At 53.9% G+C, this 25,048-nt stretch overlaps 1 protein-coding gene across 9 annotated transcripts in view; it reads right to left on the reverse strand.

Annotated features, from left to right (window-relative positions):
• Positions 1 to 6,356: 6,356 nt before the first annotated feature.
• PCNT (pericentrin) overlaps positions 6,357 to 25,048 on the reverse strand; it is a 96,797-nt gene continuing 78,105 nt past the window's right edge. For 7 of the 9 annotated variants that reach the window (XM_089910081.1, XM_089910082.1, XM_089910084.1 and 4 more), the window contains 14 exons: positions 24,196 to 24,369; positions 23,408 to 23,603; positions 22,146 to 22,368; positions 21,705 to 21,855; positions 20,822 to 21,235; positions 17,383 to 17,603; positions 16,495 to 16,597; positions 15,612 to 15,791; positions 13,475 to 13,582; positions 12,365 to 12,597; positions 10,855 to 10,931; positions 9,202 to 9,325; positions 7,366 to 7,493; positions 6,357 to 6,941 (listed from right to left, as the gene is read on the reverse strand). In XM_089910081.1, the coding sequence (XP_089766207.1) occupies positions 6,898 to 6,941; positions 7,366 to 7,493; positions 9,202 to 9,325; positions 10,855 to 10,931; positions 12,365 to 12,597; positions 13,475 to 13,582; positions 15,612 to 15,791; positions 16,495 to 16,597; positions 17,383 to 17,603; positions 20,822 to 21,235; positions 21,705 to 21,855; positions 22,146 to 22,368; positions 23,408 to 23,603; positions 24,196 to 24,369 (2,376 nt within the window). In that variant the 3' untranslated portion in view covers positions 6,357 to 6,897. The remainder of the gene's footprint in view (positions 6,942 to 7,365; positions 7,494 to 9,201; positions 9,326 to 10,854; positions 10,932 to 12,364; positions 12,598 to 13,474; positions 13,583 to 15,611; positions 15,792 to 16,494; positions 16,598 to 17,382; positions 17,604 to 20,821; positions 21,236 to 21,704; positions 21,856 to 22,145; positions 22,369 to 23,407; positions 23,604 to 24,195; positions 24,370 to 25,048) is intronic. The other 2 variants (XM_089910079.1, XM_089910080.1) reach the window with 2 other exon arrangements.

A 25,048-nucleotide genomic window follows, 5' to 3' on the forward strand; every position in this document is an offset into this window, starting at 1 on the left:
TGGGGGCTTTGTGCTTCCTGTCCTCCCAAGTTTAGATTCTGCAGGGTTAGAGGTCCTAGTCCCCAAAAGGGACACTCCCTGGGGAACACACCAAGTGTTCCATTGGATTATAAACTATGGATGATGTCTGGGAACCTTGGGTTCCTGCGTCTAGGAACCAGCAGGTGAAAGGAGGAGTCACTGTCTTGGCGACAGAGAGGGTAGGGCTGCTCCTACACTCACTGCACAACGGGGAAGAATGTGAAGGACCTGAGTGACCCGCAGGGGTGTGGCTCCGTACTCCTTTGCTTATCTGCGATTGAGAAGCTAGAGAATCCACTTGCACACGCAGTGGAAGAGTCGCCTCTTGATTTTCAGACCCCTGCAGCCTGGCTGTAAGGGAAGTACATGATACACGTGCTCCTAGTTTTAGGTATACACCAGTTTGCAACACTGCGTCCAACTTGAAAGACTGATTTCCAAGCTGGCGCTGATAGAGAGCCTTCAACCAGCCATTCCACTCTTCAGCCCAGACAGCCGCTTCCAGCTGATGGGACACATGATATTGGTTCGTAAACTTGCCCCTGTACACGAGGGCAAGGAGAGACCAAAGAGACACAGACACTCCAGATCAGCAGGTTTAATAAGCAGGGAACTTACGAGGTTTGTCCTGGCGGCCAGAAGACGAACAGATCTCCGCACCCGCCCGCCAGAATCTTAAGAGCTTATACAGAGGCCCTGACTGGGTTCAGTCATGCACACCTTCCAGATGGTCTCCACACCACCTTGCTCTCTCAAGGCTGCATCCTTGGGGCAGCTGCCAGTGTGGGGAGGGCAAGTGCAATGCACAACCCAAGGATGGGGAGCTGGTGGGGAGCCTCTGATGGCCCAGGGCCAGCTAACAGGTCAACCAGCGGTCATGTCCTCTTGACGACCTCCTCCAACATGGTAAGACCAGTGGATTCTACGTGTGAAGTCATCCTGCACTTCCATCGCTTTAAAATAACGCCTGCTGCTAAGAGGCAGTGTCATGCAGAGCTACAGCAACGAACAAGACGTCTCCAAGGGCACAGAGAGTGGTGTTGGCAGATGCACTGCAGACGGGGAAGCAAAAAAGGTCGCACCTGGAGTGTGTCTATTCCTGGCGGGACCGACCGCTGCGTCCTCTGTGATGGAGGAACCAGCTCGCCACATCAAGGTCTCAGCCCTGGCCTCTGTGGTTGGCAGTTCAGGCACTGAGAAGTGGGAGAAGCCAGGAAGCCTTGGTGAGAGGAGGTCTTGTTGCTGAACCAGTGCAAGTCTCTTTTCTGCCACCTAAGGAAAGAGGCTGAGTGACACCCATGAGCAAGTCATCCTGTCCACTGGACTGCACTTCCGCAGTGGGTGCCCTGAGGGAGGAAGGTCTTCTTACATACCCATCCTGTAGATGACCTTGACCCCACTTTGCAATCTTTCTGCCATCGAGTATTGACCAGCTGGACAGTCAATTACTCATGAGAATGCTTATGGATCAGGAACCCAGGTCAGTTCTCTTTCCACGTGGAATGGAGCACCAATGTACTATCCGAAGTTTGCCAGCTGGAAATCTTCCAAATCCCATACGCTGCGCGTGGCAACTGTCTACTCTGGCTGAGGCCAGCACACTGTGTAGATCCAGCTGCAGAACCTGTGCTTCTTCCTGTTCCACCAACTAGTCACAGGGAACGTCCCACAAGACCACAGACGTGGCTGAGACAGTGAAACAGAAGATCCAGCACCATGAGTCTGACTACCGACCATGTCATTTACGTACGTCTTCTGGATCTTCTCACGCCCAGCTCTGTGTGTACCTGTGATGGACAAAACTCCTACGCTGAAATCCCGCCCACAATGGGATGGCATTGGGAGGCAGAAGCTCTGGGAAGCAGACGAGGCTGTGAGGGTGGAGCCCTCCCTTACGGATGGGATTACTGCCCTTAGAAGAGCCACGAGTGCTTGCTCCCCCTCTCTGCTCTCCACCACGTAAAGATACAAGGAATAATCAGCCATCTGCAACCCAGGAGAGGCCCTCACGAGAAACCCACCCTGCCGGCCCCCGGATCTTGAACTTCCAGCCTCCAGAACTGTGAGACACACATTTCTGTTGGTTATAAGCCACCCAGTTTATGGCATTTCGTTATAGCAGCCCAAGCTAAGACAATACTGTTTCTGGTTTTCAATGGAATGCTGCTGTTTACATCCAGTTTCATTATTTGTTGTACTTCTCTAGCTACTTTGGGATAAACTCTTGATATGGGTCCAGAAGTGATGGCACCTGTCCCAGGTACAATCATAAAAGGTTTTACATTTAGGCTCCCTTATCATTTTTTTTCTCAATACCAATTAGATGATCAATTCGATTTCAACTGGCAGGGACAACTTCCCTACCTTACCTGAGGGTCTTTGTTTAGACATCGTAATATCATTTTGATGCATTAAAGACGTCATGGTAATTGGTCCTAATGAGCAGGAAGAAGTACCCTAGTTGCCTTGGATGGTGAGAGGTAAATTCCATGAAAAATCAGTGGTCTGTAGACTATCATGGTCTCCCTTCCAAAGTGAATGACAAGCAGCTACGCCTTGCACTGCCCACAACTAAGAAAGGCCCAGGCCTGGCGTGTGTGGACTTTGATATGACCACATCTGGGTGTGCTGCTCCCGTCTTCTGACTGAGGAAGCTGTAGGCTGTTGGTTTCGCGAGACCTGGACAAGGACCCGCAGCTCTGATACTCAGGACAGGTTTGTAGCCAGCCAGGCAGAAGTGTGGACAGCCTGGGGACTCCACTGATGGCTGCTGTCTAACGTGGCTGTATTCTGGGACAGAGTCCTTTTTTTTTTTTTTTAATTTATTTATTTATGTATTTATTTTTGGCTGAGTTGGGTCTTTGTTGCTGCACGCGGGCTTTCTCTAGTTGCGGCAAATGGGGTCTACCCCTCATTGCGGTGTGCGGGCTTCTCATTGCGGTGGCTTCTCTTGTTGGGGAGCACAGGCTCTAGGCATGCGGGCTTCAGTAGTTGTGGCTCGTGGGCTCAGTAGTGTGGCTCGTGGGCTTAGTTGCTCCACAGCATGTGGGATCTTCCTGGACCAGGGCTTGAACCCGTGTCCCCTGCATTGGCAGGCGGATTCTTAACCACTGTGCCACCAGGGAAGCCCCTGGGACTGAGTCCTTAACGTAGTTTCTGTGCTGACCCCAGGTAGTGTCAGAATTGAACTGAAGGACACTCGGGTGGTGATGGAGAGGAGGTGGTGAATGATAAGACTCAAGCGGGTCAGGAAGGCAAAAGTAAACCCTGTGAACAGATGGCCAAGGTTCCCAGAAAATTTCTCCCTCTGAGTTGTCCTTGTGCTCTGTCTACTCCTGTTCTGCATATGGACTTGCTGTCCCTGCCCAGAACCCATCTGGGGACTGCCCAAATTACTTACTCACCATCGCTGCTTCTGACCAGAAAACCCCTCATAGCAAAAGTGCGGCACTAGGCTTACGACCATGGGATTCCCTGACGTCAACCCAGAAGCAGCTCAGCTACTGACAGTGGGAAGGCTGCCCTACTGCAGACCCACTTATGGCCATTTCTCCCACAGCCAGAATACATCAGCCTGGGGCCATCAGAAGATGGGAAGAGCCCCTCTTACTGCTACGCCAGATAACCCTGGAGGAATTTTTGCTTTCCATCCTGACTCTGGGCTCTGCTGTCCCAGGGGTGGGGGGAGGCTGCTGCCACCGGTGACAGTGGTCCCCCTCTGAACCAGCAGGGATAGGGTTCCTGCATGGGCTGGTGGGATTGATCCCAATTACTGAGGGGAAGCCGGGAGGCCGGCACAACTCGAGGACAGTAAAACCTGTATCTGTACCTGACGTCTTCACTGGGCACATCCTCGTACTTAGTAATCCCAGGTTCGACTGTAAAAGGAAAGGAAGTCCTCTAAAAACAAGACTGTTAAGGTCTCAAATCTTTCAGAAAGGACAGTGAGGCCCAGAAAACCAGGCCTACATGGTAGAAGGAAGACTCTTTGAAACGGGGGCGCATGCCTGGTTAATGCTTGCTCTGGACTTCTCCTCACCTCCCCCACTTGAGATGACATGCTGGGTGTGTTAACTACACCAATTAGCAAAGGGCAGACCCAGCACCGAGGGAGGAGTCCGGCATTACCTGAGAGCCTGCATCACTGAGATACGACACCTCGTGGGCCTTCTTCGGTATGAAGAATGTTTGCCCCACATCAGGTGGGTGCATTTTGGTAACTAAGTATGGGTGGGTGAGAACAAATTCTTCGTAGCCAAAGGGTCACCTGCCAGTGTGCTTTCAGATCAATTCTTGTCTGCTCTGCACAAGGTGCCGACTTCTGCAAGGAACTGTCCCAGGCTCCCTGTCTAGTTTGGCAAACAGGAGGGCAGGAGGAGAAAGATGGGTGTCTCTCTCCCTTCCACAGTGATGCTGATGCACCTCCCCTGAGGGGTCAGCTCCTGCTGGAGGGGGGCTCTGTCCCTGTGTCCCAGTAACGTTCTGCTGACCCGCCAGCCCCAGGGAGAGGGCTCCTCCACCATCATAATGATCAAACCCTTGTACTGGATTCCCTTAGCTGGAAAGCCTAGCGTGGTTATGTTCTCCCACCTGGGCTGACACAGTCCTGTAGTTGATTAAAACGCATTGGGTCAGACTTCAGTTTGGTCATGATGTTTTTTTCATCTTTCATTATGAAAATTTTCAAAAAATAAATAACCATATACTAACTAGATTCAATCTAGATTCAATATTTTTAAAAGATTTTGCATGTTTACTTAATCCATATATGTGTACTCTCTTTCTAACAGAACCATTTCAAAATAAATTGCATTTGTTACGGCTCCTTTTTCTTAAATAATTCAGCATACAGCTCCTAAGAAAAGCAGCCTTTTCTCATATAACCATGACCACACCTAAGAAAATTAACACAAATTGCCCTAAAATCTGCTATCCAGTACATACTCAAATTTACCCCGTTATCCCCCAAAATGACTTTGTAGCTGCTTTCCCCCAATTTAGGAACTAATTAAGTTTTGCACATGCATTTATGTCTCCTTAGTTTCTTTTTTTTTTTGCGGTACGCAGGCCTCTCACTGTTGTAGCCTCTCCCGTTGCAGAGCACAGGCTCTGGACGCGCAGGCTCAGCAGCCATGGCTCACGGGCCCAGCCGCTCCGCGGCATGTGGGATCTTCCCGGTCCGGGGCACGAACCCGTGTCCCCTGCATCGGCAGGCAGGCTCTCAACCACTGCGCCACCAGGGAAGCCCTCCTTAGTTTCTTTTAACAAAAAACAGGGCCCTCACTTTTGTTTTCTGAGTAATGTTGTCTATTTGATGAAACCAGGCCAGTCACTTACAAAGAACATCCCATGTGTCTCTTTCCTTGTGGTTCTGTGTCACTTGTCCCTCCATATGTAAACTGGGGGAGACTGCATCTCACACGGCATCATGCCAGGCCTGCCATGAGCCGGGGTCACAGTGGACACTCCCAGGCCCCTGCACTGTGAAAGTGGAACTTCGCCTTGGTTTTAGGACTTGTTGATGAACCCACCGCGAACCGATTATTTCGTTGGGGGCAGAATTGGTGGTTCTCTAATTGTATTGCTCCCTCTATATTAATTAGCTGGGTGCTTTACCGTGAAGAATTTCCCTCATCAGCAGGTATGACCTGTGTTCTTCCAGGAAAGGAGGGTGAATGTCTCTTTCTTTTTAATTATTAACCCCCATGGTAACAAGTTGGTGTGATGGTTACGTCCACTGGTGGCTTTAAATGGGCCTTCCCTCCCTCATTAGCTTAACATGGATGACATGGATATTTATGTTTTCAGTATTTGATCATCAATTTCAAACGTCATTCTTCTGGAAAGTGAAGAGACATTTCTTGGATTCCTGCTCCCAGAGCTGGTCAAGATTTCGCTTCAATAACATCAAGCAGAAGACAGGACTCAGTGGAAAAGGTGGGAAGATTATAGAACAGTGACCTTATGGCAGTGTTGGCTAAGAAGAGGAAAATGCAGACATGCACTGGAAAGAAAAATCTAAAATAAGTAAGCAAACATCTAAATAAGTAAGTCTAAGATCTAAAAATCGAAAATAAGTAAGTAGCGATTAGGAAAAAGTTGTTTTATATTATAACCAAGCCCAGCAGAAAAAATGTTACGTTCAAAGGTCCTAGAAACACAGAGATACTTATAAACATATCTTTACAACAGACATTTGGGTAAAGGACACTGGCTAGATGCCACCACCAGGCACAGATGGGCATGAGTGAAACACGCGAAGATCATAATCATGAGAAATAAATATGCAGCGACCGCATCTGACAGAAGTAAAAGAAGAAACCAAGCACGAGGAATCAATAGGCATGTGGCTATTCGTCTTACTAGTGCTTTAAGTTCCACTGAAAATTTTTGACTTACAGAAGTTCAATATGAATTCTAAGTCTATGTTTTATTTTTTTGCCCGTGATAAAAGCAGACTGGATAAAAAAAAAACAAAAACACAGGGCTATTCACAAACACACCAGGGCTTTAATTTTATTCTTTTGTTTTTGTGTGTGTTTTTGTTTTAAACCAAGCTGTACACTTTAAGAAAATAAACAACAGGAAGCCATCCTCTGCTTACCCTTCGTGGGTGGGCAGGGAGGCTCGACCAACAGAGAACCGGGCAGACGCCCGTCACTCATGAGCACACAGCTACCTCATCAAGGTAAGAAGCTAAGATGTGCTGAAATCACACAGAAAATACTCCACTTGGCTTTGCAGCAAAGCGTAAGGGTGAGAGCACCTAACTGACGACACCGGGGCTGGCGCTCAGCACCACTCAGCACACGCACATCACAAGCTCCCACAGAAAATCAAACCTCTTCCTCAAATACAATCGTCACAGGACTTTATTCACTGTTTATTCTTCTGGCAGCAGGACTTCTCTGAAGTAGAATCTAAACACAAGTAGAAATGAGGAAGCAGTTTGTTAGAAGGCTTCACATCTTCTAAGAAGAATTTCACAATTTCGAAACACTATCACTGAATTAACCTTATTTTTGGTAACAATAAGAATAGCAATTAAGATACGCAGTGGTTTACATTATGAAAGTTGAGAAACGCTGGACAAACGACATCCTGTAAACACGGTCTTCATGGTCGCTGTGAGTCTGAGACACCGTGATCCCCACACTGTGCGTCCTTCACACCCACCCCTGGGTGTCTCCACTCACAACCCTCCTTCTGATACTATTAATTATGGCCGATTAGCAAGACTGAAACTAACAAGAGTAACTAAGCTGGACCCCAGCCGTCTCCTCTCCAGGATTGGACACTCCTGGGTCACTCAGATCCCGTCAGAAGACAGAGGACTTTCATTACCTGGTGGTACGTCTCCCAGTCTTTGCTGGATCATTTCTAAGTGGTGAATGTATTCCGTCAAGGAATGTTCTGGATCTTGAGAAGCAGTCAGGGATCTTTCTGATCTGGGATTTGGGGACGGATTGGATCTTCAAACATACAAGCCAACAAACAAACAAAAAGAGTTGAACTCAGCAGACGGTTTGAATGCAGCCAGTGCGGAGGGGCAGTGGAGTTGGGCCTGCTGACCAGACACTCGTGGGAAATGGGGCAAACTAGGCGGTTGTTACTTTCCTATATTTTCTTTACCACAGCGGAAAAATAGTAAGGGTTTTTTAAGAAGTGCTACATAGTGCTTTAAAACTAACTTCTTTACAATGTCTCCAAATTAAAACAACTAAAAACTACTATATATTATTTAATTCACTAAATCTTCACATATGAGTCTATCATCCCAACTGGATTCTGCCCAGCATCCTTCACAGGGGTCCCTTCCTCCTGGCCTCCAGCTGGGCCCAGGGAGCCCTGTCTGCGTCACTGCTCACTTCCTCTCCAGGGTAGGGAGCGTCTTACCTGTGTGCCATCCACAAAAAAGAGGCCTTGGCCACCACCTATTCCTTCAAAGGTATCACCCACTGGGGAATGGAGGAGCCACAGCCAGACCGAGAGCCCCTGCCTGCCCTCCCCGAATAGAACCAGGCTTCTGGGCCCTCACGGACTCACACTGCTGCACTCCCTGCCTCGCTCTGGGACCCAAACTTTCAGAACACGTCTCTGTGAGGAACCACACACGCTGGTGGGTTCCCATCGGCAGAGACGCAGGGTGAGTGGGGACACAGCCTCGCGCACGGCGGAGCCGCCCACGCTCATCGGTCTGGCCTCCCCCATCAGGGCAGTTACGCCCGAGATTGTCACACTCTTAACACGCAACTCGTACGGAGGTCTCATCACCAACCAGAGACCATGGAGCGAGAGAGCAAAGGTGAGCATTTTATCCCTGCTGGTCCGAGGTCAGAGGTGGACGATGCGTTCTGCTCTGACGAGCTTGTTTTAGAACCCCGGGAAAGCACGCACAGAGAGAACAGACGACATGCCTACACGAGCCGTCACATGTGTGTGACAAATACCACAGACACAGACTGAGCTTTCTGTTCACTTCACGGGTAGGTTCCAAATACTGGAGGAGTCGTCGTCAAATGAATTAAATAAGTGACTTGTAATCACACTCGAGCATTTCAATAGGATTATCATTATTTGCGCTTCAGTCTGCAGAAATGGAATTGGAAATCACACCTCCCACAAGCAGCACCTGGATAAGAATCTCACGGTCAGGAAAATGGCTGCAAACCGTGATGAAGGCGATCAGGGCCACACCACACAGCCTGGTTACACCCGGGGCTCAGAATGTGACAGTCACAGCCGTCAGGGAAACCTTTCTTCACCTGAATTTTTAAACAAAATTCCATTCTACAACTTAACCACAAGGCCTCTTAATTATATTTTTAATTGAAAACAGTTTTTTCCCCAAATAACCGATGGATGTTTAACATTATCACTGTAACATCTCAATTGCCAAGTAAGTTGTAAGTATAAAAACACATTACGTGTGCAAAAAACCCCCCAATCCCAAAGAAAAAGACTAAGTAAACCTAACACCACGGCCTTGCATGTATGTGTGTGCGCGTGTCGGGGGGGGGGGTCACGTGTGCCCGGGGGCCCTTCCATCACAGGCGGGCCTGAGCACCTGCACAGATCTGCCCAGGGACACCTCCGTGCGTGGCCCCGTCTCTGCAGATGGAGCCCCTGCTGACGGCTACAACCCTGCAGTGGAAAAGCAGCTGAGGCACCACCGCTCACCTTTCCCTCCTGCGTGGGGATGCTTTTGGCACAGGGCCCCTGGCGTGGCTGGAAGACACGTCCCGGGTTGGTGGGGATGCGCGGGTGTCGGGTGGAGACTGCTGCGGCCGTGGCACCAGGAATCCTTCCCCCAGGATTATTTAGCAACGAAGGGATTAAGAAAAAAAAAGAATGCATTTTAGTAGGGAGGCCCATCCACCAAAATTTTAAATTTACAAGGTTTTAGGAGTCTGCATGGCAATTTCAAAACGTTTAAAAAGTACTCGTTAGGGCTTCCCTGGTGGCGCAGTGGTTGAGAGTCCGCCTGCCGATGCAGGGGACATGGGTTTGTGCCCCGGTTTGGGAAGATCCCACATGCCGTGGAGCGGCTGGGCCCGTGAGCCATTGGCCGCTGAGCCTGCGCGTCCGGAGCCTGTGCTCCGCAATGGGAGAGGCCACAACAGTGAGAGGCCCGCGTACCGCAAAAACAAAAACAAACAAAAAAAAAGTATTCGTTATAAAAACTGTATTAAAAAAATCTCTAGAAGAAACCTGAGGGTTTTTGTTTTTTGTTTTTTAAATGTATTTATTCAGTTAGTTATTTATTTGGCTGCGTTGGGTCTTTGTTGCTGCGTGCGGGCTTTCTCTAGTTGCGGTGAGCAGGGGCTGCTCTTCGTTGTGGTGCGCGGGCTTCTCATTGCAGTGGCTTCTCTTGTTGCAGAGCACAAGCTGTAGGCGCACAGGCCTCAGCAGTTGTGGACTGCGGGCTCTAGAGCACAGGCTCAGTAGTTGTGGCTCACGGGCCCAGCTGCTCTGCAGCACGTGGGATCTTCCCGGACTAGGGATCGAACCCGTGTCCCCTGCATTGTCAGGCAGATTCCTAACCACTGCGCCACCAGGGAAGTCTGAAACCTGAGTTTTGAGCACCTGCATTTCATTCCTGCAAGGCCAACCCTGACCCCCGTGTCTGTGTGGGCAGCGCCCTGGAGAAGCACTCAGCACCCTGATGGAGTGAGGAGGGCGCCAGGTGGGCCTGGGGTGGGTCTCCTGCACCCAGCTCTGAGGAGTGGGAAAGGCCGAAACCCTGGTGACCACCAGGTGCAGCCGGGGGGCAGGGGGTGTGGGGGGACCCCTCCTGAAGAACCTCGAAGCCAGCTGATTCCGAGACGTAAGGATTCACACGTGGAAATCAAAGGGGACTGGCACCACCAGGGAAGCCCAGTGGCCATGAAGGCTGCTGCCCACTGCAGCTCCCCCAGGCAGCCCGGCTACACCTGGGCAGCGGCCCGTCACATGGGGCAGAGGACGACCACAGCCTGGACGGGACTGAGGCAGAGGAGGCAGTGGTGCTCCCAGGAGATGTGCACAATGTGGAGTGGAACTTCACTCCATTTGAGAGAATGAAAAAGCCTTTTCATTGAAGATAGCTATTTGTCGATACATTTAGCATTTCTGTATTTTTCAATCATTATTACGCTCCTCTGAACCACTTTTATTCATCAACATTAACTGTATAAACTTGTGCTTGTTCCCAAAATAAAAACCACTTTCCTTCAAAAACCCTTTGCCTCCTGACAAGCGCACTGGCTGAATTACTGGTTTCTTATTGTGCTTTGCGATCTCCCACCAGGCGGGCACTAAAGAAGCCCATGGGTGGGGTGGCATGGGGGGTACCTGGGTGGGGTGCTCGGCCCGGCGCTAGGGCTCCTCTGCCATCTACTTGTTGCCATTTCTTAACCAAAAAGCGTAACCTACAAAACAAGATAGAAAACATTGAAAACTAGAGCAAAACAGGAGTGAAAAGAACCAAGGAAATCCAGACGTGATGGGACCACGGAGTGAGAGCACGGCCCTCTACCCGGGCAGCCGCCAGCACCTTCCCGGCCCCGCCCCCGGCCCCTGGGCCCCCGGCCCCTGGGCCCCCGGGCCCCCGACCCTGCCCCTCCACTCCCAGACCCGCCAGCTGGGGTCTGTCTGGTTCACCGCACTCCCTTCCATCGCTAACACACTTGACGGGCCCCGGACAGCTGGGGGAAATGGAGACCCTCGCCCTCCACGTGGTGACGGGAGGTGCAGCGGTGTAGGGGCCCCTAGACCCCTCTCCTTGACGGCCCCCAGCAGCTCCCTCACAGCAGTGCTGCCTCTGAGACGCAAAGCCCAGAAGGCACCTCCACGTCGTGTTGGTGGAAAGACGGAGGCAGAGTTTGGGGCTCTCCCCACCCCAACCCAGCATCTGACATACTTCCTGGCACAGGGCATGTTCCCCAAAAATACAGAACAGATGGACGGACGGATGGACAGGTGACAGAGAGAGTGACAGGCAGGTGGGCTGATAGTCTGTGGTCCGGAAAACTCAGAGGGAGGGAGGGCGCTAAGTGCCCGGAGGCCGGAGGAGGCCTCCACCCTGCGGGAGCTCCTGGCAAGGGTGCGGCTGGACCATGTGTGGTGCTGGGTCTCTGAGGGCAATGGGACCCACACTGCCTTTTGTGGTGCAGTCCAGGGAAAGGCCGAGGGGGCCCAGCCCACCCTGCTGTGTCTGGTCCCACAGGTGGAGGTGAGCGCGGCCCCGAAGAGGCAGCTCCGTGGGCACCAGAGCAGACACAGTGGCACAGTTCTTAGTGGGACAAACATTTTTAGAAATACAGCAGATTTTAAAATTATAAAATAAAATAGATTTTCATCACTGTTAATTCTGAAATAGTCAAAATTCCCTATCACACCAGGGAGTCCATCCGTACTCCAAAGTGGCGCCCTGCATGCATAACGGCTGCAGCTGGGCTGGGCTGGGCTGGGCCGGGCGGACACTTAGGGGTCAGGTGTACCTCCCCGCTGGGGGGCCCACAGCGTGTCCTCCTGTGCACATGGCACCCTTTATGAAACACAAATTTGACTGAAATATAAGAAACTGAAACACGAAGAAGTGAAATGCAGTTTTAAGCTCGATCAGACATGTCTGTCATCATAAGAATACCATTAACGGGAAGGCTTTGTTGTACAATAAAAAGGCAGCCTTAAACCCTTCCATCTTAGAAGGTGCAGTTCTACATAACATGGTTTCCGGAAGACAAGGGTCGTCTATGTTTTAAGGCCTCAAATGTCATTCATCTTAAAAAAGGGAACAACTGTAGCATTTCAAAGACTAAACGACCCCAAGGCAGACAGGAGGCACGTGCCTCGGCGGTACCTTAAGACAGCAATCACCACCCTGACGGCAGTGCGGAATTTTGTAAAAGGGCGTGCCGCCACCGCTTTCTTATCCGCCTTGGAAGGAAATACTCCCAAGTGGGCGATCATGGAGAGTGTTTCTTGTTCAGAGTCCTGGAATCCACCAATCAACAGCAAAAGATACTTCTTTTGATAAATCAGGGCTTTTCTAAAGCTCTCTGCTCTCAGATAATGCAGGTACAATTTTTCCATCTAAAAGAAAAAGAAAAACCAGGGAAACTTAACCACAGGACAAAGACACCCTTCTCACAAGTCTCCATAGCACACTTGTACCAGGTGCTTTAAAAAGAACCAGACATCTTTCCTCAGCAAATTATCACAGCAGTCAGCTCCGCACGACATCTATAACCAGCAACAACCTTGCGGTTCAGAGTTGGATCTTGTTTATCTGACAAAACGCAGAGCACAGACGACCCTTCACCAGCATCAGAGGAGCCCCGCGAGGGCCCAGGAATCGAACCACTAAGCACGGACCAAACTGGGGGCAGGTGGAGGTCCCATCACAGGTCTGCGGGCATCAGGGGTCGGGGGAGACCTGAGGTCACAGGCAGAGGTTGGTGTCCGTACCCTAATACGGCTTTTCCCTCCAGAGAGACCCACAGCTTGGGCCTCACTGTCAGAAGCGCTGACTGAACTGTGGGCTCAAGCCTTTTCCAGGCTGTGGACACTATCGTCTGTAATTCAAGCACCAAGACTTTCACCTCTTAACCCAGGATTTTAGAAAGCGCCACGGGCGCCGCACACAGGATCTCTAGGGCAGTGAAAATGCTCTGCATGACACCGTTGTGGTGGACATTCGTCATCTTACACTTGTCAAACCCACAGAATGTATGGCCCCAAGAGCAGCCTGCACGTGATGACAACGTGACGCTGTGGGTCTATGGACTGCAACACACGCACCGCCTGGGGGGAGTGGATGGTGGGGCACAGGATTCGGGAAATCTCCGTACTTTCCCCTCAATTTGGCTGTGAACCTAAAACTTGCCTAGAAACATAAATCTTAAACAAGTAAGAAGCAGCCACGAGACGGTGTCTGCACACCTAACACCACCCATGGGCTTGGTCTTACCTTGGCATTGCAGGCGCCAGCTTCTGGTGTGGGCAGTGCTGGGTCTGGGTGTCGTGCTGAGCCCAGTGAGCCCATCCTGTCCTGCTTCCACACAGACTTGTCCGACCTCTGCAATGACCACAGACAGCGTGTCTGCACAGCTGCTCTCCCAGGAGAGCATCTCAAGAAAAGTGGCTGAGGGCTTCCCTGGTGGTGCAGTGGTTAAGAATCCACCTGCCAGTGCAGGGGACACGGGTTCGAGCCCTGGTCCAGGAAGATCCCACATGCCGCGGAGCAACTAAGCCCGTGCGCCACAACTACTGACCCTGCACTCTAGAGCCCGTGAGCCACAACTACTGAGCCTGTGCGCCACAAATACTGAGCCTGTGCTCTAGAGCTTGCGTGCCACAACTACTGAGCCCACGTGCCACCACTACTGAAGCCCGCGCGCCTAGAGCCTGTGCTCCGTACCAAGAGAAGCCACCGCGGTGAGAAGCCCATGCACCACAATGAAGAGTAGCCCCCGCTCACTGCATCTAGAGAAAGCCCGCGCGCAGCAACAAAGACACAACGCAGCCAAAAAAATGAACGAAGGGAGGGAGGGAGGGAAGGAGGGGAAAAGAAAAGAAAAGAGAAGAAAAGAAAAGAGAAGAAAAGAAAAAGGGGGCTGAGAGCACAGTGGTGCCCGCTCCCAGGACCGAGCCGCCCCCACGCTGTGCCCTCCGGACACGGGTGGGCTGGGGCAGGTGCCGGCCACCTGGGTCCCTCTTCAGCCTCTTCTCAGTGACATCCCGGTTGTTACGTGATTATTTTATTACACTCAAGGGTGGTTACTACACACTGTTTACTGAAGTATGATTATACAAAAGGCATATTTTTACTAAAAACAAAACCCTCACATTTGAGAAATCACCCTGAATTCAAAGCTTTAAGCCTATTAGACACCCCTGTCCGCCCTGGCCCTAGAAATGCTGCCCCTGGCAGACGCAGACACCCAGCTCTGTTCAAGCGCCATCAAGCCACACACCCTGGACACCTCAGGAGGGGCCCACACCGCACAGAGGGGATGTCGTGACCAGGCCACATGTCCCAACACTGGCAGCGTGGCCTGGACACCACACTGTGCTGAGCACCCCAGAGCTCCGGTGTGGACACACGAACAGACGAAGGGCCCCACAGGGAGGGCCAAGGCTGCTGCCCACAACGGACAGCCAGGACCGCCTGTCGCCGAGGCCAAGGCCAGCTCGGAGCACTCTTGGGGCCGTGTGCTCAGCTGCCGCCAAGGCAGCCTGGCTGCGCCGCCCACAACTCAGGGCAGGACTCGGAAGAGGGAGGTGCCGAGCTGGGTGACCTCCCTGCTGGGACAGAAGGAAGGGACCACATTTCCCGGTTCTAACAGAGCCTGGTCTCTCCGGGGAAAAGACACTCTAGCAACAGAAGTCACCCCGACACAAAGGAGAAGACGCTCCAGTCTGTCCACCCTCAGCCTGCCTCTCGCTCGCTCATTACATTTATTTCCTGATTCATTACCTTCCAGGCGAAGGACAAAGCGTCCCAGGTGTGGTGCTTTAGTCCACCCCAAGCGCCCTCTGAACAAGGAGCCCCCAGGGCAGCAGGCCGTGCTCGGCGCCAACGGCACCTCTTGTCTTTGCAGTCCCTCCCGATGAGGCACAGGGCCACGGGTCTGCCAGCAGTTGGGCCCCACGAGCAAAGGAGCCCCCTTAACCCCACAGCGCTTCAGACAGACAAAGTGGAACTGGACAGAACTGAGAAGACGGAGGTCCCACTCGGGGACACACCACCGCCCTCTGGTAGCTGCCAATGGGACCTGCCTGGCCTTGACAGGGCACCCTGCCCAGGAGCACCAGAAACACCAAGCCCTGCACAAAGAACCTTCCGGAAGAGAAAACACTAGGCACGGATGGTCTCCCTGGTGCATCTTAACAAGCATTTCAGGAAGAAATGAATACCAGCTCTACACAATCTCTTCCAGAAAACAGGAGGAAACACGTCCCAGCTCACTTCACAGGGACGAGACCAAAGACAATGACTAAAACCCTCCAGGTTAACATCCCACATGAAGCCAGATACGAAAACGTAGCCAAAATATATGCAAATCGAACCCAGCCTGCAGCCACCGGGGCCCCAGGACACGTACCCTGCGCGCGCAGACCTCCTGCGGGGTCCCCGGGGCCCGGGGGCTCCTCTCCAGCCGGGACACGGCCCTGCACAGCTCCGCCCTCTCCCGCGTCACCGTGCTGAGCGCTCTGCTCAGGGACTCGTTGTCCTTCAGCAGGACGTCCACCAGCTGGACCTGCAGCTCCACCGTCGTCTTCTTCTTGAGGAGAAAACGAGATCAGAAAATGTTTTGTTAAAAGCCGCTATTCGTGGCTTTTACTGTCAGCTGTTTTCAGGGATTGTAACTTTAAACATATTTGGGGTTGGTGGGAAGCTCGCGGGGCTGGGCAGAGTCCATGTACGGGAAGGAGAGAGCAAAAGCCATCAGATCGCTTTTCCTCTCGCTCTCCCATGAAACAGACTTTGCACGAAACCAGGTACGGACAGAGGAAGGCTGTCACAAAACATGACCCTCTCCCTGTTCCGACAGCACCACCGGCAGAGGCAGGACGTGACGGGCGGCGTGGGGAGCACGCTCATCCCTGAGGGTCCCTCCGAACAGGCGCGTTCTTTCCAGGCCCCAGCGGGCGCAGGACACCGGCAGGGTCAGCTCTCCTGCTGCCTGTGCTGCGTGCTGCTTCCACGACAGACCTCACGACGTCCTGACCGCCACGGAAGTTTGTCGGGAATTCATAGCAGCAGTCAGGACTCCTGAAGCACCCCCAACGCTGCTGACGGGCAGCTCATTTCCAGCCCAGAGCCTCAACACAAGTGCGTGAGCGGCAGATAGGCCGGGGCATCGGCCATGGAGCGGGACAGACCAGCGCCCCCATGGGCACGAGGAACAGTGCATTGAGCCAACCATGCGACAGGCCGAGGCCGGAGGCAGGTCCGGCCACAGTGAACAAGAAAGCTGGTCTCACCCGGCAGGAGCTGGATGCGCCCAATTCAGACTTGAGCGTCTCCAGCGTGTGAAGCAAGGACGCCACTGCCTTCTCGTTTGACGACGTCCAATCACTGATGGTCCTGGAGAAGCACACGGACACTCAGAAGGTGCGTGTGGGTCCCGGGCGGCAGGCACTCCGCGCAGCGCCCGGGGAGCCTGGCGGTGACTGTGGCAGCCGGGAGGCGGCACGGCCTGGAAGTGGGCAGTCTGTGAAGCCCGGAAGCCTCCAGCCACTGAGCGCTGACCACAGACCACGGAGGCTCCCTCAGTGTGTCCACCTCCCCCTGCTGCTCTCTGCTGGGACTCTGAGTCAGCTACTAAAATGCTGTCCCTAAGCAAGACTTTGCTGCTCCATTAACTAAACCCAATTACAGACAAGAGAGCTGTATGGTCTGAGCTTCCGTGTGCTCAGAAAAGGGCAAATCAACATTGGTTCCCGCCAAACAGCAGGGTCGTGGGTCCTCGACCAGGCGGACGCATCCTGGCCCCATGGGCAGCGGGCCAGGGTGTCAGGCGAGGCGAACGCTGCACAGACACCGGGCACCAGCCCTGCCTTGGGGGACTCGGGTGGGAGGGGGGCTGGCCTTGGGCCAGACCCTCTGGGTGGTGAGCAATGGAAAAGGGACACAGAGAGACCTGATCTGAAAGACACCTGGATTTCCTGTCACATGAGAATGCAAAGACCACAATGCTGTCATCGTCTTTCAAGAGAATACTGCCCACGAATTCATCCACACACGTGGGATGAGAAATAGAGCGCGTTTCATGAAAACCTGAACCCGAAATCAAAGGCACGCCCCACTCAGAATTTTTCCCAACATCAAAGGTGCTGGGCATGTGGCCGGGGCAGTCCCGAGAGACTTGCCTGTCCACTGTCTGGTTGATGAAGCTGGTCAGAAGCCCCGCAGCACACAGCAGCTGCTGCCGCACCTTCTCTAGGCCCTGCTGCTGCTCCCGGGGGCGCGCAGGCTCCGACTCTGGCTCCGGGCGGGGGCGCGCGGCCTCCCTCGCCTGCAGCTCCCTCACCGTCTGCTGGAGCTGCAGGATCTTGTGCTCATCCCGCTGGCGCTGCAGCTCTAACTCCCGCTGTCAGCAACGGCGAAAAACAGAAGCGAGCCTCACACACGGTCCGGGGTGGAGACCGGGGCCAGGAGCTCAGCACAGGGGCCGCCCAGTCCGGCCCCGGGCCCCGACCGACCAACCCCCAACACGCTGCACACGGGGGCTCCAGGTGCGATGCGGAGTCAGGGTCCCCCCACTCCGGGGATCCGGGACAGGACCCGGGATGGGACGAGCCACAGCCCAAGTCCGGCCCCCCACCTCAGTACGCATGCGGGCACTGAGTGGGTGCTCAACACCGAGAAGGCGGGCCTGAGTCTCAGGAGGCCCTGTGCCCCCCATTCGCGATCCCTGTCCTTCACTGAGGAGATGCCAGGGGACCCAGCCGGCCAGGCCACTCCCTGCCCCACACCCAGGACCCGAGTCTCCACAGGGAGACAGCAGACCACCGACAGAAACTGTAAATAATATTTATCTCCACGTGCTAAGAAGTTCAGGGAGCGACAGGGGCTCGGAGAGCATGGGGGCTGACCCCAGGGGATGATGCCTGGGGAGGGGGGATCCAGGGAAACAAAGACGGCCAGGCCGGGCAGGGCGGAACCAGACAGGGCAGAGAGGGCACAGGCCCAGCCCAGCCACTCCTCAGGCCGGCACACAGACCAGGCCTGCTTCCCACCCAGCGTCTCCCGCCCTTTCCCAGCATCACCCCCATTCAGTGCTCGAGCCTCCTCAGGAAACTGTGATCCTTTTTGATCTATTTTCCAGATGAGGAAAGTAACAAAACCAAGAGACCCACTGGTTTATTTTGTTTAAAAAAGATGAAATTGGCCCTGAAATAACTATCAGAGGCCTGGGCCACTACGGCCAGAAAAAGACCCCATAACCCAGATCAAGTGAAGTGACACCAAAAGGGCAACATACTTAGGAAAGAAAAATACATATCAAGGTGCATCATGAGGGACAGTTACCAATTTGACTTGGAAAACACTGTGTTTGTATTTTTTTTTAAGCAATTACATTTTTACAAACCAAAAACAAACCAAAAAAAAAAAAAAAAACAAAAGAAAGAAAAACAAAAGAAAAGAACCCCAAAATTAAATAAAAAGGTTTGGCAGAAGACTCTGGATAAGGTTTGGGAAGCCCCTTGAGAAGCACACGAAGACAACAAACCTCTCTCCCCTCACACGCACAAAAAACCTAGAACACGCTCTGGGGGTCCCGAGTGACCAAGGCCCACCCAGGGCCGTGACTCTAGCCGCCTCCGTCAGGAAACCCCCGGCCTCTGCCACAGCCCCAAACGATTCCTCCACTTCCACGATCTCTAGTGATGAAACACGACTGCATTCCAGGCTGTTTAACCCCACCAAAACCACGAATCGTTACACACACAACACGCGTGAGCCTTGAAAACCCCATGGCAGGAACCAGACACAGAAGAAGGCCACATACCGTGTGATTCCACTGACACAAAACGACCAGAAGAGGCAAATCCAGAGATGGAAAGTAGACCAGTGGGTGCCAGGGGCTGGGTCCCCAACTAACAGGCCCAGGGGTCCCTTGTGGGTGATGAACACGTTCTAAAATTGATTGCAGTGATATCAGGCTGCACAACTCTTGAATATACTGAAAACCGCTGAATTGTGCAACTGAAAGTTGTGAACTCAGTAGCATGTGAATGATATCTCACTAATATTTATTTCTTGACGATTTCATGGCAGCCTAACCATTAAAAAGACCAGGCCATTGGTTTTCCTTGTGCATTTTAAGAGCTTTTTATAATTTCCCAAAACCCCCAAAAAGAAATAATAAAGGTAATATTTTTGAAGTTCTAAAAAATATTTTTAAAGAGAGCAAAATAAAGGTCAATCCATGAGAAAACACAGGATATAATTTCCTCAGAAACAAATGCTTTTGGTCAATGTATAATGTATCTAAAATTAAGACCCATCCAAAAAATAAAGGAGGGAACACTTCCCAGCCCATCCTGCAAGGCCAAGATCTTCCTGATATCAAAAACAAAAGCACCACAAGAAAAGAAAACTACAGAACATATCTCTCGTAAATATAAATGCAAAATCCTTAACAAAATACTAGCAAACTGAATCCAACACTATTTAAAAAAGAATTATACACCAAATTCAAGTGGGATGCATCCCAAGAGTGCTAGGATGACTGAATATATGAAAATCAATGTCCTATATCATATCAAGAGACGGACAAAACCCATAAATCTGAAAAGACACAGAAAAAGAAAATCCAATACTCTCTCATGATTAAAAATGAAAAAGATCGAATAAACTAAAAATAGAAGGGAATTTCCTCCGGTTAGGGCCACCTACAGAAATGGCACGACTGCCAACACACTCAGCAGTAGAAGACTGACTGCTCCCCAAGATCAAGAACCAGGCTGGGCGCCTGCCCCACACGCTGTGGTTCTGGCCAGGGCAGTCAGGCAAGGAGAAGAGACAAAGGCGTCCAGGTTGGACAGGAACAAGTAAAACTATGTCTGTTTGCAGAAAACATGATCTTCTATATGGAAAATCCCAAAGAATCCATTAAAAATATTGGAACCAATAATAAATCAGTTCAGCAAGGTTACAGGAATTAAGATCAATGTGTGAAAATCACCCACATTGCTACACATTCGCAACAACCTGAAAACAGAAGTAAAAAATAATCCCATTTACGACAGCATCAAAAAAATAATATTTAGGAATAAATTTAACAAAAGAAACGCAAAGCTTATCACCTGAAAGTGACAAAACATTATTGAAAGAAACTAAGGAGCTAAACAGACAGAGAGCCCTTCCGATTTCATGGATGGGAAGACCTAGCATTGTTAAGGAGACAACACGCCCCAAAGCGATCTACAGACTCAGTGTGATTCCTACCAAGATCCCAAGGGCCTTCACGCAGAAGCGGAAAAGCCGATCCTCAGACGCACACGGAACCGCAAGGGGCCCCGAGGATCCAAAACCACCTTGGGAAAGAACAAGGTCGGAGGACGCGCACTTCCCGACTTCCAGCCGCCGCGCTGACCAAACCAAGGGGCAGCCCGGAGCCAGGACAGGCCCTCCGGCCGTGGCAGGCTCACCAGCGTCTCCCTGTCTGTCTGCCACCTGCTCCACTTCTCCGTGTCCGCTCGGCTCGGCCTCGGCTGCACTGCCGTCCTGGCGTCCCGGCTGCTCTAAACTCCCCCACGCTCTCGGCAGAGTCTCCACGGGAGGCCTCGGCGCCGCACTCACCTCCTGCTCCCTCTCCACGTCCTGGCGGTGCATGTGGGCCTCAGCCTCCAGGGCTCGCTGCCGCGCGGCCTCCAGCGCCACCTCCAGCTCCAGCACGCGGGCCTCGCAGCCCCTGAGCTTCTGCAGCAGAGCCGGCTGCGCCTGCTTGTCCTGCGGCCGCCGGCTCAGCCGCTCCGTGAGCAGGCGCTCGTGCTGCAGGGCCTCGGACAGCTCGCGGGAGCGGCCCTGCTCGGCCTCCAGGCTCCGCTGCAGCTCCGAGAGGCGGCCACGCTCCTGCGCCAGCAGCGCCTCGCAGCGCGAGGCCTCGATCTGCAGCTCCTTCCGGAGGTTGTCCTTGGCCGTCTGCTCGTGTTTTAGCACCACGCACAGCTGGTTACTCTGAGCGCACTGCTTCTCCAAAGACGCCCTTAACTCCTGCATCGGGGAAAAGTGAGACGAGGCAAGAGCATCTAAACAGCTCCTGCAGCTAGAGCTTCTGATGTTATACTCTGGGTAGAAGGAGGGCGAGAAATAACCCCTCTTCTCGTGGCTCCGCCGACCTTCCTCGGGGATGAGGCGCTGCTCTGAGCACAGTGCAACGTCCCAGGTTCACCTCCCTCCCTGAATCAGGGGCTCCGGTGCTGCTGAAGGGCGGGCCCTCGACCCCCTCACGGTGCTCGGCTCAGCCAGGCCTACGGGTGGCCTCAGCATGGCCACACGGCTGCCGCACCGGGCACCGGCCCGAGGCCTCCCCTATGCACAGGCGGGGCCCCCACGCAGCTCTGAGGCTGCACTGCCCTCACGGAAGCGAATGCCCGGAGGCGGGGGCCGCACGTGCAGGGACCCTCTGAGCCCTGAAGGTGTAGCCCTGGCCCCTGGGCACAGTCGCGGCCGCGCACGTCACCTCCAGGGTCCTGGCGCTCTGGCCCTCCTTCTGCAGGCACTGCAGCCGCTCCTCCTCCAGCCGGCTCTGCAGGGCCCGCTCCTTGGTGCGCTCGGCCTCCAGCTGCTGCAGCGCGGCCTGCAGGTCATCCTCCTTACTGTCCAGCGCTGACCTGTGTGGGCCACAGGCTCTCAAGGGGACGCCGGCCAGCACCCAGGCTCCCAGGGCTCCCAGGGCAGGGAGGGCGGGCCCTGCAGTGTGCGTGGCCCCCCACGAGCCTGCAGGAGCAGAGGCTCCTCCCCAACACCCATCACGACAGCCTGGCAAACCGCGGCTTCAGACGGCATCTTTCACTTCACGGCCAAGAACGTGGCAGGGGCCACGTGACTTCCAGCATTGTTCGGCCAGAAGCCTGAGGGCAGGACGGGGCTAGAAGGTGGAGCCTTGCCAGTGGGGCCGCACCTCAGCTGAAGGACCTCCTTCTGCACCTCGTCGAGGGACTTCAGCAGCCGCTCCTTGTCCTGTCTACACTCGCAGAGCTCAGATTTCAGATCTCTGACTGTGTTCTGTTCCACCACCAGCAGCTTCCGGACGTTATTTGCTTTCTCTTGCTCTTCGTTCAGGGTTTTCTGCAGGTCGCTTACTATACATTTTTCCTGCTCAACCTTATACGCCAACAACTCAACTAAGAAAAAGATTAAATGAATTAAAATAGCATTATTCATGAGTCCAAAGTGAGCCGCACATATGATTTTAACAAATCAGTAACAAACTAGCAAAGGAAGGGAATGTGTTCACCCTGGGGGGACAGGAAGCTTCTATGACCCAGAAGCCACTGTTTCTGATGGAACCCAGATACTCGGGACACATGCCTTCTGCTCACACCCTGCCAGCTTCGCCCTCGTGGCCAGTGAGCATCCAGAGGGAGACACACGGGCAGAGAGCGGGCGGGACCACCCAGCCGTGCAGGTCATGCGATGCAACGGGGTTCGGGGGTTGGGGGGGCACACGCCCTCTCGACCCCTGCAATGTTCAGGCCCGGAGTCTCCCAAGGGCAAGGCTGGAGCTGGGCCAAGACAGACCTCCATGGAGCCCACCCAGCCCAGGCAGCTTCGCAGAGAACCCGCCCAGAACTAGAAGCACACACACCCACTCCTCCAGGAACCGAAACCAGAAGAAAGAAAACCGCGGACCAGGACCCTCGTGAACACAGATGCAAAATGCGAGCGAGTCCGGCCCGGAAGTGCCCAGCGTGAGGCAGCATGCTGAGGCTGGGGCTCGAAGGCAGGCTGCCCCACGGGACGGAGCCCAGGCCTCACTCAGCACTCAGAGCATCCCCAGGGCAAGTGGCAAGAACAGGAGGAGAGGAGATGGGGAAGAAAAGATAAGATAAAGTGTTCTCTCCCTGCAGGTGACATGAGTGTCTGTGTAAAAATCCCGGAGTTTAAATCAAACTCAGAAACCTGCCACAGGCCGCTTCAGCCTCTTGCGAGCCCCAGTAACCCTCACGGACGTGGGCCTGCGGCGCCCAGCACGCTGGCGCCAACGCGGCCCCCACCAGCTGCTCACCGGGATGCTAGGCAAGGCCTCCACCCTGACTGGCACACGTTCTGCACTCGATGGCCTGGGGAGTTAGCGAGGGGCTCACTGGCCTGCCTGCCACCTCCTGACAGGTGAGTGTCAGGATCAACGTTTCGGGGACGCAGCCGAGAGACCACACCCACCCTGCCTCCGCAGCTGGTGCTCCTGGTGGTTCCCGCGGGCCTCCGCACTGGTCAATGCCACGCACAGCTGCTGCAGCTTCTCCTGGTTCTGCAGGTGCGTCATCCGCAGCTGGGCGCGCAAAGCCTGGATCTCGGACATCAGGCTGCTCCTGTCCGACAGGCGAAGGTGCTCCAAGGACCTCTCCTGCAGGTCCCCCTGCAGATGGGGTGGCAGGGGATCAGGGCAGGGGGACATAAGACACGTCAGAAGAAGGGGGTCCTGAGGGCTGGTGTGCCAGGCAAGAGCAGCTCCCAGTGTCGCTGCCACAGGAGGACGCAGGGGACAACCGTGCGGCATGAACGCGGGCACAGTGGCCCTGGAACCCTCAGATTGCACGCAGCTCTGCCCCCAGCACCTTGGTCTCGCTTGCTGGGCCCAGTGGACGCTCGCCGTGCACCCTGCCCTCTCTTACGAGGGAACTGGCGGGAAGCAGGCTCCCACAGCCCTCGTGGTGTCGACCCTCCAAGCCTGGGCTCAGCGCTCACAGCCTGGAGCTGGGCCGCCTAGAAAGGCTCTTTTGCTTTCAAGGAAAGGCCAGTTACTTCCAGAACAGAGTGAGATCCTGAAGGAAGATAAGTGCACAGAGTTTTCCACTTCACGGAATTCACGCATAAAAACACAGTGTTATCTGTGGACTGCAGCAGGATTTGCTGCTCAGTCACTGCCTTGCTCTAAGGTGGGGCGAAACACGTTCCGTCACCCTCTGTGTCAGGGTGGGCTCCGGGGGGAAGCCAAGGCATGAGCTCACCTGCTCCTGGACCATCTTCTCCAGCCTCTCCAACAGGGAGCCGCAGCCCCCAGGGCCTGAGCCACAGGGCCGGGGCCACAGCTCGACTCTCAGTATCTCCCGCTCCTTTTCAAAGGCCTCTTGCACGATCTGCAGAAATTCCCCTCTCCAGTCGAGGCCCACATTGGAAGGTTCCTAAAATATCGAAACAAAGAGCCCGTGTCCCTATAAACATCCTGCAGGTTCAAACAGAACCCACCCCGACTTATGGGGACACACAGACGCCCATGACCGCCTAGGGGCACGAGGAGCCAGCTCTGGGCAGAGAACCCCCCCCAACACGACGGGGAGGTAAGACAGAGTGAATGTCAGCAAGCAAACCTCTCTTCCGGCCGCTGCACATGAGCCCTGGGTCCAGGGGAGGCCAGGCCCTGAGTGGCAGAGACAGTGTGTGTGCGTGTGCCTGCACGTGTGCATGTGTGGGGCATGTGCGTGCATGTGTGTAGGGGTGGGGGGCGTGTGCGTGTGTGTGCAGGGGTGGGGGGCATGTGTGTGTGTGCATGTGTGTGTGTGCATGGGCGTATGTGTGTGAGGGGCGGGGGGCGTGTGCATGTGTGTGCAGGGGTGGGGATGTGTGTGTGTGCATGGGCAGGGCGTGTGTGTGTGACGGGCGGGGGGCGTGTGTGTGTGTGCAGGGGCGGGTGTGTGTGCGGGTGTGCATGTGCGTGGGGGGAGGGGGGCGTGTGTGTGCGTACATGTGTGTATGCAGGGGCGGGGGTGTGTGCATGTGTGTGCAAGGGCGGGGTGCGTGTGCGTGTGTGCAGGGGCGGGTTGTGTGCGTGTGTGAGGGACAGGGGGCGTGTGTACGCACGTG

Source organism: Delphinapterus leucas, chromosome 4 (assembly GCF_059928025.1).
Source record: "Delphinapterus leucas isolate spDelLeu-1000000601 "Yukka" chromosome 4, BTC_Dleu_Yukka2, whole genome shotgun sequence".
Classification (NCBI taxonomy): domain Eukaryota; kingdom Metazoa; phylum Chordata; class Mammalia; order Artiodactyla; family Monodontidae; genus Delphinapterus; species Delphinapterus leucas.